This window comes from Corvus cornix, chromosome Z (assembly GCF_000738735.6).
Source record: "Corvus cornix cornix isolate S_Up_H32 chromosome Z, ASM73873v5, whole genome shotgun sequence".
NCBI classification, from domain to species: Eukaryota; Metazoa; Chordata; class Aves; order Passeriformes; family Corvidae; genus Corvus; species Corvus cornix.
In genome coordinates this window covers 7,437,965-7,450,757 of record NC_046357.1, presented here as the reverse complement: position 1 = coordinate 7,450,757, position 12,793 = coordinate 7,437,965, and the positions used below count along the sequence as shown (strand labels likewise).

Genomic DNA, 12,793 nt, shown 5'->3' with positions numbered 1-12,793 from the left:
TATAAAAACATTAGATTTTAGAAAAATTGAAAGGTTTTTGAACAGTAAAGTATCCCATAAGAAATAAAACTGGTAAAATGTTCGAAGTCATCACACGGCATGGCAAAGTAGTCAATAAAATATGGACTACAAAACTCCATGTAATTTGCTACTATGTATTTGTGATAATTAGGAATATTGAAATAAAATGAAAGTAGCAGCCACAGTATTTATCTCAGACTATAATGAATAATAATTTCAATTAAAACATTATCAGAAAGATATACCACTGTATCATTTAAAAAATTGCCTATATTCAATAGTGATTCTATCCACAGTAGTTAGTGTGCACATTGAATATAACTGTAACAGCATAATACTTCCCAAGTATTGTATCTTGCAAAGGAAGAGGCTGAAGTCTCAGTTTGAAACTATAATAGTAGTCCTAATTAATGTCTAAACATTAAGTCATTTAATACCTAACAGATTTTAAATTTGTTGCTTGATTCTATGGAATTTTAAAAAGTGGTGCAATAGATTTATCTGGAGATTACTTAAGTGGGCAAGAAGTAAGATCAGTAGTCTCCAGATCTCCTAGGGCACTTAAGCAAAAACGGACAAAGGAGACCTCCATTTAAATAACACACCTGGGAATGAGATATGAACTTCACAAAGCTACAAGGGAATCAACAGAGAACAGAGTTAAAGAAGCTGCAGAAGCTAAAGTTAATAAACGCAAGGGTACACATATCCTGAAAGAGCTTGTCTGCCCATAATATCAAAGCAAAAGCAGTTTCAGGACATAAAACATTGCTGACATGAAAGGACTTATAGCTCTGAATATTACTACCACACTTTGAATTTCTTTCAAATTAGGGGCTGACTCACAGCAGCTGCTTTGTAAGATTCAAAGCTTTATTTAGTTTTGATAATGGTAATTTATATTTTTAAGGCATCCCCCATTCCTGTGGAAAAATTGCCAAGTTTAGTATTAAGAACATCATCTGGGCTCTCTACCATATGGAAATACAGATCAAATCTAAATAGAGAGCTGACTTTCTTCAGACACTTTTGGAGTCAATCCTGGATGGTAACTAACTATTCCTGATTATGATGCTGAATGGAACAGACAGAACTAAATGAAAAAGAGCTAAAAATTATACAATCAAGTCTAGCACTAATAGAAATGTTAAAATTGTGCATATTCTCAGGAGCTGCAGAGTACTTTTTTAAAAAATTAGTTTTACATTCACTGGGTATTTTCCAATTTAAATACCTGGCAATTACTTTAGACCTTTGTAAGCTTTACTTAAGCTACTACATACTTGGACCCAAAACAGTACCCTTCCCTCTTTCTGCTGAAGCCATTTTCTATTCAAAGCAAAAGTATAAATCAGAAACCAGTTTCCAAATATCAAATTGGAAGAAAACAATCTGCAGTAATTATTAATAGAACTACTTACTTTAGTGCAGCTAAAGATAATTTACTGCGATCAGTTTTGGTTCTTTTTTTAGGGAAGAGATGGAAGTAGCTAGAACATCAGTATGATGCATTTATAATGAACAAAAGAACATAATCATCACCACTAAGTCTTTACAGGGGAGTGTTTTGCCAAATCACTTTCTAGGGTTCTAAAATGGAGATGAAAGTAGACAATAACCCTTTATCTGCTAATGCGGTATCGTGATTGAAAAATACATGTCACAGTAACTCAAGGTGGTGGGTGTAAATTTTTTTCTACAAATAATGCCTATGGCCAACATGAGAAACTGGCATTTAGATCTAAATCCTAAATTCTATGACATATGTTTTTATTTTGAGTTTTCCCCCCATCCCTGATTCAAAGCACTGGCAAGAGAAATTACATCAACAGATTTTTGGCACAGCCATGACAGATCCCACATTACAATGAAAAAAATTCCCCCAAAAACTGTGTGCGACATTTTCTCCTTGAGACCAATGAACGTCCAGCATTATCAAAACATGACACGCCAGACTTTCAATATTACTCAACTGAATACATAAAACTCCTGAAATGTTGATGCGCAGAGTAAGACTGCAGTCCGCGGATTTAAGGTTCAGAGGGATCATCAGATAACTCAATTTTACAATCTGTGTAACATATACAAGGCATTTCAGGCAGCATTTCATGTAATCACTGCAATGACTTGTAAGTGGTAACTCATGGACCCCATTCACTGATGATTCAAACAACTGGTGATAAAGGCAATGTGCAGCACTCCAGTTTCTCAGGGGTACAATGAGATACCATCCAAAAGTGTTAGGCATGCGAATGCTGGAAGAGAAGCTGAAAAGGAAATGGAAGCAAAGTACTTTAGCTAATGTTAGCATCTCAAGTCAGCTCATAGTACAAACACAGAAAGCCATATTTCAGGTTGCCATGGTAACAAACACCAGATTAGAACATTTTCACCAGATTTACCTTTTTGTTTGAAAGGAGGAGGAAAACCCCATGACTGTCATGAATCCCCTGGGGTATTCTCTACATAAGCAGAAAGCCAGGTCAGAAAACACACCTAAAGTATGCGCTGTGCATATGAATAACCGGTACCTTTAACCCAAAGTACTTAGCCTGATCCACATAGTTTCCCAAACAAATTGTTACTGTATCACAAGTGCAGAAAAGGGAGAGATGAACATGTGGAGGCCTCTTTCAGCACACACACATGGACTAGAAGACCTTCTTTGAGCTGCAAAGGAAAGCCGACTAGGATAAAAGGTGTATCTGAGAACAGTGTTATGCATGCAGATGGCTCCTTCCGTTGCTGAAATGCAGTCTTGGATCACCAGCCAACTGCTGACTGTGATCTCAGCTGATGTCCTCTGCTGAACACATAATTGCTTCACTGCAGCATATCTCAGGCTTGGTGGAAGTACGTGGCTTTTAGATCATCTGATCACACAATCAGCCCTGGAGCCAAATACGAGGTATGCTTCCAGGGTCCCAACAATAAAAACCAGAAATATGTGAACAACAGCATTTGTCACACCACCACAACATACAGATTTACAACACCAAGAAAAAAACACCAGCAATACTGTTTAAGTTTTAGCTTTTTTTAGAATATCACAAAATAAATTCTTCAGCCTTTCTAACACTCTCCACGCAATTTTGAACACTTTTGTGATCCTGTCAGAGGCTGTGACATCAGCTAAGTGTGTTTGCATTGCGCCAGCCAATGTTTCAATGCCCACATACTGTAAGACTGTTCAGAAAAATTTCTTTATGATAAAATACCCAGACTTTTTTTTATTCACATCAAGCAACTCAAAATTCTTGAAACATCCCATTTCCTGATCACAATTCAAAGTAGCAATGTTGATACTCAGGCAGTATTGTAACCTCAAGTTTTAAGCTCTCAGTTTATCCAACTGCTGTAATAACACTTCCGTCAGTTGTCCAGCTTGAAATTCTTCATGTCTCTGTCAGCTCTGGACCCTTTTTTCTCTTCTTTCATATAGTTTAAAATGAAAGCACTACCATACAAAGGCAGATGAAAGAAGTGGAAGTTGCGAAAGAAACACAGGTTGACTAGAGGACAGGTAATCATATTTACAAATAACACTGATAATCAGAGTTTAAGAGTTCTGACTAACACATAGTTAGATACCTCTCATTTATTTGCATATTTCAATGCTACTTTACATCTAGTAAGGGCAAGAAACTTAAGTAAGCACACAGACAAGTAGATACACAAATGAATATCTGCACTATGTTCAGGGGTTCTAGAAGTACGTGATCAGGCATAATTATATTTTCAGCATGCCTAATGAAGTGTCTGTCATGATAAAAGGATAGAAAAAAACCCCTTGCCTTGACGAAATGAATCCTGCAAAATGATAATTAGGAAGAAAGGCACTTAAGGCAAAGGGACAAGACTGAAAAGTTACTTTCAATACTACAAAATTAAACCTTAAAGAAAAAAAGAACAGGAAGGCTATAACATGGACAGTACTTCTACCAGTTGTACCTGAAAGGATTTTTCTGATGTAGAAAGTAATTCCAGAAACAGCTGAATGGTTCTTTCTTCCTATGCCATTCTCTTCAGACCAGATTTACTCCATTTGCAATCATGAGCTTAAATTTCAAGAATTCATTTTCTGTGCTCTTTCATGAAATACCAGCCCACTGAAACTAAAAATTTCAATCTGAGCATTTCTATCAAAGGGACTGGGACAGTTTAAATTTAGAAAATGTAATATGGGATACATGAAGTTTTAATTCACTTTTTTCATTTAATTCACCACTAATTCAAACTCAGCCTGGAATTTGACAGCTTAAGTGTGATCTTCTATTGCTGCTCATCCAACAGAGAACCTGTATTTTGCAGGGTCTTTTGCAAACTGTGTCAAGTGACTGACCTTTGGCAGCACAAATGTCAAAATGCAAGCCAGGTTTGTATTGATACTGTGGAGTTAATAGGAAAAGCAACTGAAGTAAAAAGAAATATTTTAAGGCAAGCAGATGCAACACTGAGTATATACAAGGAATAGATCTGTTGAGTAAGGTGACATTTTACATAGCCACTTTTCAAAGTAGAACTACATTTTAAGGGCTTTTGCATATGTTTTACCTAGAGACCTCTGTGATGGTGTGCCAATATCAACTTCCCTTTCTCTTTAGTTGCCAATTTTATTTGATTTCTTTCTTCAGATATGTGCCAACCAGTTTCAACTTGTTTAACAACATTTTTTTAAAATCAGCTGCCTTGCTGGAATGTTGAACTGATGAATGTGTGGGTGTGCTTATAATGCATGCAAAAAATACATTAAAGTAATATAAAGGGTCTGGTTTAAGCCCATAAAAGTAAAAAAAATTAAGCATGAAGGCCAAATACTGAAGCAGACACCTCTTTACATATCATAATACCTTACAAAAACAATCACCTAACTTGCATAGAAAGTGCTGTGGAAGTGGGAGTGCTACATGTTCATTTAATACAGCTGTGGTTTGTATGGTTGAACTGCAAACCTAATGGACTATCATAACCATGTTATTATTTAATGGAAGGAGTTAGATTTGCAAAATGTTTCACTCTCAAATATCATAATATGTAATAAAATTATGCAATATAATATATTGGATGATTATATATATATTGGATTGTGCAATGAAGAGAAGTTCTTTCCAGAAAATTTTTTAATAAAATGTTGATGACATGAGGGTAATCAAGCAACACAATAGAACCAGGATGTCAGATGGGGATATACTATTAATGAAATCAAAGCTGCATCCTGATTTGGAAAAGCATTAAGATTTACTTATTAAGTCAGCTTGAGGCACAAAAGCTTGCCTGTTTCAGGCTCAGATCTCCAAGGTGTCATAAGCAACAATTAGAAATACCTTAGGAAATTTCAGTTGCATTGTCTGACCTTTATGTTTGTGATTAAAAAAAGCTATAGGATGAGAATAGACACATAAACAAGAGAGAGACAAGTCCACACCTCCACTTAACGCTGGTAATCACACTAACTGTAAATCCTCATACTTATGATATACAATATTTTGAAGTGTTTTGATAAAATATTAAACAAATCACAGAATAATAGAAAAGCTTGGGTTGGAAGGGACCTTGAAGATCACCTTGCTCCAACCCCCCTGCCACAGGCAGGAACACCTTCCACTAGATCACATTGCTCAAAGGTATTGCTTCTGAATGCCTTAATACTTAATTGGATTCATTTTTGACAACTGATAAATTGTCAGATTCTTCTTGTCCACATTGGGAGAGAGAAAGTAGAGTTAATAGGAGGTTTTGGGGAAAAGTGGTAAGATTTTACAGCTCTAACAGTCACTTCAGGATGCTTGGATGATCAGCATCACTTTGATAAAGAGCAGCTATTTGTGCAAGTCCTACCTTGTGCTTAGGTGTGACTTCCATTCTGCTAGCAGAGTAACAAGCTTGTTTGCGAAAGGAAGTGGAAATACACTTAAAGGTTTTTTCTTCCTTATATAAAAAGGACTGTTCAGAAGAAACTTCTCTTCTGGGTCTGTCTTGCCATATCTCCGTCATCTGAATATTTTCACTGTCTCTGAAGCATGGTCAGATGCTTTTGATCTTCTCTAATGCCTCTGATTTCTACATTTTTCTCCAAAATATCATCTATGCCAGCTGTCTCAAATAATCTTTTTTGTTGTTGTTGTTCCATTAATACATATTGTTGTTAGATTAATACATTCCATTGTATTGCTGTAGGTTTCACTAGAAAAGTGAACAAAAAAAGCCACCTACAACACCTGCCTTGTCTTGACTTTTGGCCAATCACCACTGACTTCACCTGCTGGAGCTGCTTAATGATTTTGCAAGGTGGCAAGAGCAGTAGGGTCCTGCTTTTTTAATCACTGCTTAATTTTTTCCATTACGTGAGGGGAATTGATTTGCTTAAATCAAACCTTTTTCGTAAGTAGAAGGTATGTTGCATCAAAAGACATTTTAAGAGTCCACCCAACTCAGTAATTCTGCTTGCCTCTACCTGCCTCACTGTGAGTGAATTTGTGAGGAATAAATGATGCTTAAGCTTGTCTAAACCTGATTGAAGACACATGTTCAAAAGAAAATGGCAGTCAGTGGAATTTTTTTTTTTACTTTTCTCTTGTTGGCATTGTTTGCCTTTTGCTGTCGTTCACTCAACAGTGGATCCAAAAAGTAGTAACTTGAGATTTTACTCATGCACTACTTCAGCAGAAGTTCCTGCCACATGGAGTTCATAGGAAGGTCTCAGGGGATGTAAACCAACTAGTAGTTGGCCCAGATTGGCCCTCTGTGTTTACATACATTCCTTCTTGTAAAAAATAGAAAGTTCCCTCAAACAGTCCTCAGTGACTGCAGACGCTGACCTAGCATGTTGGAAAGATAATTTGCTAACAAATGAAGTGTTAGTCATAAAAAGTTGTCTGTGCTCATCTGTTAGAGTTGTAAGGCTCTATGGACTGTTATTTTTAAACACCTGAATACTCAAAAGGTCATAGCATAGCTTAAAAATAAGAGGAACTCCTGCAGTATTATACACCTATTCAGATTGCATGTATTCTTTGATATTTTGTCTTTTTCGACGCAGAGTTGATCTTTTACCAGTCTGTTTATATGCCTTTGGTAAACTTCAGCTATATTCGATGACTATGGCGGCATAACCTCCTGCTTTGACATGGCAGGTCTTGTACCACCTGCAAGAACAACCAACTCATCAGGCACCAGCCAACCAGCACACTCCACAGAGGGATTTGCAGGTGTCCATTAACCATGGAACAAAAACCAGAACCACGAGTTCAGCTTTGTACTGTGATAAATCTCTAATCTAAGCTAAATCTCACCCTGACTTCTGCTCAATATCCAAAATTTTCATGCCAATTTGACTACTTGAATCTCAGTATCTTGAGCAGAATGCTTTCTGCATCCTTCCAGAATGCAAGGGGACGTAACCGTCTGATGTAAAACCATTCAAACAAAGAACTTTGTCATCACAGTTGTAAATAGATTAAATTTAAACCACCCTTTTCTAGTGAATACAGCAGACTAATACTCAAATGATTTTAGTTGAGTAAGATGTACTGACACAGGTATTAGAGGATACCACTGTCATTACACAAAACAATCTTCCTTTATAGTTACTTCTTTGCAGTTTGATAAAAAATACTTCACCATTCCAATTTAAAACTTACTGCTCTCATAATTAGACTTCTTTGACAAGCAACATAATCACTCACCTTTGCTAAGAGTAAATGGAGTTATGCTCAACCTCTGTGCTGTTGAAATACAATATCACATGCAGTTTCTAAGGTATTTCTCTCAATATCTCTATCTATTCCTTGTCCAAACCAATAATTAGATATGAATATTTTACCAGCATTTCTGCAAAGGATATAACTATAATGAGAAAAAGTATAACCCAGATGTAAGAATTAAAAATCAAATTTGATATAACAGGGTTGAAGATTTAATATATATTTCTCCCCTGTTAATGCCAGAGTTAAATTTATGTCAGAGCTATCCAGGCTATCAATATGTGAAGATGTAAATCAAAATGAACTTTTTTTTTTTCCTATGGCGTAGTACAATGAGTTGGAATGAATGAAATGACACTGAAATGGTCAGTTTAGGTTTTGTAACTACAGATTTCTCAAATTTATATTTTTTTGTTTCCGATAGTGTGAAATACCTGTCAATCTATGCTTAATACTATGTTACATAAAAATTGACCTATTTAAATGATAGAATGCAAAAAGGAGGGAAATAAAATTCTCAATTATTTCATGCCACGCAGACCACTTTTTTTTTTTTTAATTTATATGCCTGCCTTCAAAATACATAGTCCATGTTCTAAGTTAAATGAGCAAAGCCAGAGGTATTAAGACCTTACTTTTCCTTTAGTTCTTTGTAACTCAGAAATTAGTTCAGACATCGGCAACTTTCCTTTTGTTAATGAACATACAACTCTTCCCACTTTCTTCTATGGACATCTTATTTTGATTCTTGAAAAACAAAAATCACTTTCAGTTCCAGGACAAGATATTAGGTACTCGGATGGTATTGGTCAGGTGTGTCAAGTAATATAGTTATTTTTAAAAACTCTAATCACTGAATTTCAGGCATTTTTTTATCCAAGTGGCAAATACACTGAACAATTGACTGGATTCTTCAGGGTCACACAAAAAAAGAGCTACGTGATTTATTTGCTAAAAAGGGAAATATTTAGGAGAGTTGGGTGGGAAGAACCTACAGAGAGAATAGGAGTCAACAAGAGATGGTAGATACAGGAGGAAATAATCCATAAAACCTATCTACATAAACAAAACAAGACATACTTCTTCCTGCAGAAGCTCATAGGACATTTCTTACTAGGCAAAACATTGGTGGTTTCGCTGTGGTGGAAAATTAACAAAACTAAACCAAACAGAACAAACCTGACATCAAGGCGCTAAGTGCAACCTGGATTCAGAGTCTGTCCCACATCGTATGTTTAAAAGGAAAAGGCTACTTTATGCTGAATAACAGTATCTTGGAAACACATCCTCAAAGTAAGAGTCAAACAATAAAATTTTATCAGAAAGCTTTTACCAATCTTCTTATTATTCATGTCAAGTAGTTACAAATGAAAGGAGAAGAAAAAAGATGGTGTGCCTGGAGACACCAGGACCTGATCAACCCTTTGCTGTATCGCAGATTTGAGTAATAAGAAAGAAACTTTCCCTAAACTCTCATCACAGATACTAGTAGTAACAACTCTATACTACTTCAATGTAAAAAATCAAAATAAATGACTGAGCATGTACTATTTGATAATTTAGAAAATAGATGTTTCAGGACATTACTAAGTCTAAAAGTCCTACTCCTATTTTTGCTGACAGTTTTGCAACGCATAAAGCGATATACTTCTAATAAAAGAAATGTTCTCTGATTTTCAAAGACAGATAATTTATTTTTGGGAAGGCTAAAATCCTAACTCAGAATGATCACTCCTTTATGTTTTAAGTAGCAGATTAAAATAGCATCCACATAGTGATACAAGTGTTTCCTTTTTAAGGGAAGTCCATGGCCTGAGGCTAAGATGAGTGAGAAAATACAGGTCAAGAGGAGGAGCACAGGAGAGGGAGTGCATTGCAACTACCTGGCTGCCACTAGAGAGATCCTTGGGAGCTCTGCACTTGCCCATGGGGAGGGCAGGGGCATATGGGAAATATTACACTTATCAAGGTGGAAGACCAGAATGGGACAAAGCTGCTACAAAAACAAGATAAAATGGGCAAGTAACAATTATGTAGGAGCGACAGAGCTTCCCCAAGCTTCCCTAGGACGAATGCAGGGGATACACTGAACTGAAAGCAGCAGGTAAGCATAGTTCAAAGGAGAAATGCTTCTCTCCTCTGCTCAGCTTCTATTTCAAGCTTGGAGGCAGGGATGGCCTGCTCTGCTCTAAGCTGCTGCAGCCTCACCTTGAGTCCTGTGTGCAGTTTCAGGAACCACAATATAGAAAAAGACATTAATCTATTAAACAGTGTCCAAAGGAGGGCAACAAAGATGGTGAAGAGCCTTGAGGGGAAGCTGTATGAGGAGTGACTGAGGTCACTTGGTTTGTTCAGCCTGGAGAAGAGGAGACTGAGGGGAGACCTCATTGCAGTTACAACTCCCTTGTGAGGGGAAGAGGAGGGGCAGATCCTGATCTCTTCTCTGTGGTGACCAGTGACAGGACCCATGGGAATGACATGAAGTTGTGTCAGGGGAGGTTTAGGCTGGATATTAGGAAAAGGTTCTTCACCCAGAGGGTGGCTGGGCACTGGGACAGGATCCCCAGGGCAGTGGTCACAGCACCAAGCCTGACAGAGTTCAAGAGGTGTTTGGACAATGGTCTCAGGCACATGGTGCCATTCTTAGGGATGGTCCTGTGTTGGGCCAGGAGTTGGACTAGATAATCCTGATGGATCTCTTCCAACTCGGTTTATTCTATAATTCCATGATTCTGTGGATAACTGGGCTGGCAAGGAAGAAAACATCAATGGTTTACCAGTCATGCTGGACAGCAGACAGTCATGCTCACAATACCATCTAACACACCCTCAAACAAATTACAGAAAATCTAAAATATCTTTTTGAAATAAAAAGACCAAAAGAATAGCTGATATGATCACTACCATCAGACGAGGGTCCACACTTTCAAGCTACATCATACAAAGAAACTGAAAACAGCATCCATACAGTCTATATAAAACAGGGCCAGATCTCATGGCTTGCTCACCTGTATGAGAACCAAATCTGTCATCTCAGAACTCCCCATCAAAACAAACCAGCCTGGACCAAGACAAAGTCATGCAAGGCTGAGTTTAAAAAGAACCTTTCCCAACTTGGAAAAGACACAAATTAAACCCATATGTTACATATGAATCAAGTGTTTCCACAAGCAGCTGAAAGAGTAAAACTTGGTTTTGTGTCCTGCCGAGGTGAACTTGTTTTTCAGAAGACTACTCAGAGATGTTGAAGTTGGATAAGAGCCAAAAGTTATTGCTAGTAGGGCGCACAGGCAGGTTCACACATGCAGAAAACACCATCACATGAGCTTTATTTTCTTGGGAAACCACATTTAAAAACAATTCCTCAAAGGATATTTATTTTAAAGCAAAACTTCACTTGTGACATGACAATAATAAAGAATCACATATTTTAATAATCAGAGTTCACACCACATTCCTGGGACAAAAATCTAAAATCATGTTCCAGGAAGTAGAAAATTTGAAGGAAAAAAGCCATCTTGCTGTGATTTTCTAAGGCATTGAGGCATTTCTAAGGCTGAATTAATTTCTTATTCAGAATTAAATACTGGTAGTAGAGGGAGCACTGAGATTCATAACTGGTTTGGTACCCTAGAACCCAACTCTCTTAAATTAATTCATCTGAAACTCATACTGTCCTCTCAGTACTATGTTAAAGAGGATTGTACAAAAAAAACAGGTATTCAAACAATAAGTGGTTCATCCATAACCTCAGCTGTTCAGCTGACTGCCATGAGCTCCTGTGCAGAACCTGAGAACCTCACTATCATACCTACTGTATTAAATCTTCAGTCATATTTGAGTTCAGAGAAGAAAGCAAAATTGTATCTATCACTCAATAGATTTTAGTCTATAAAGATCATGTCTTATTTGGTGTACAACAGTACGAAAATAAAAGAACTAACAATAGTTGGAAGCTAGAAATTCTTAATTTTTTTTACTTAGTTACAATATTTGTGTGTGCGGGACACCAGGTTGACTAAGGAGGGGTGAACCGGCCCAGGTCGGAGACGGAGCAGGTCAAAGCTCCCGTGGCGGTCAGTAGCGGGATCGTGCCTGTGAATAGCCACTGCAGCGTAGCCTGGGCAACACAGAAAACTTACATAAAAATACAATAAAGGTATCTCATCACCACAATTTGGAAATTTTACAGCAATTATTTCAAAAACTGAGATTGTGGGAGTCTTGGCTACAAAACAAAATCATTCCCTACTGGCTGGAAAAAGTTGCTAGATTCAGATTTTTGTTTTGAAGTACAATATTTCAACTGTTATTTGAATACTTTGTTTCATCTTCTGTATTACTTTACTGCAGAGAACAATCTTTTCAACATAAAATAAGGCAAAATACTGGGATTTTTTAGAGCTGTACCATTAAAACCGACAAGTTCATACAACATATTTCAGTTTCAACAAAAGATTTCATTATTTTGTAAACAAACAACTTTTCAACATAATAATTTGGTGGACTGTTTCAAGTTTTTTCAAGACCAAAGCCACTTAAGTTTCCTGACCACCATACCCAAATGCAGCAGTTAAGCTGGATAAAAAACTGGTATGCAGTAGGTGCAAAGACCCAACCAAAAAGACATCTGCCCCCTAGTATGTTTACAGTTACTATTAACCAAGAAGCTGAAAACACACCATTCTTAGAGCACACACTGACATGGCTAGGAAAGGTTTCCTAGTTGCCTAATTAATCTATTAAAAAGTCTCATTAACAAAGCAGTTGACAGTATTGTCTTATAATACTTACAAAAATATTCTCTTAAGACTGGTAAAATGTAGACTGCTGCTGGTTTTAATATTTAATAATCCAAAAGATATTTAATATTTTTTTAAGCCTTGATCTATTTCTTTCTAGGTCATAGGAACCAAAAGAAGTTTCTGCTAGAAACATAGATTTATATTTCATCCTTAAAATCAGTCAGATGATGTTGTCAAAGGTAACAGCCATTAACCAAGAGGACATGGCTATGCAAACACAGGCAAGCTCAAAACCTTATGGTAGCAATAAAAACCCCTCCAAAA

At 36.9% G+C, this 12,793-nt stretch overlaps 1 protein-coding gene across 6 annotated transcripts in view; it reads right to left on the bottom strand.

The window, feature by feature from the left end:
• The window catches only part of ARL15 (ADP ribosylation factor like GTPase 15), a 252,963-nt gene that overhangs the window by 65,265 nt on the left and 174,905 nt on the right, over positions 1–12,793 (bottom strand). Inside the window, exon 8 of one of the 6 annotated variants that reach the window (XM_039566721.1) lies at positions 11,091–11,844. The exons of the other annotated variants lie outside the window; for them this stretch is intronic. Within the exon in view, the coding sequence (XP_039422655.1) occupies positions 11,743–11,844 (102 nt within the window). The 3' untranslated portion in view covers positions 11,091–11,742. Of the gene's footprint in view, positions 1–11,090; positions 11,845–12,793 lie in introns of those variants that run through there. 6 annotated transcript variants of the gene reach the window in all.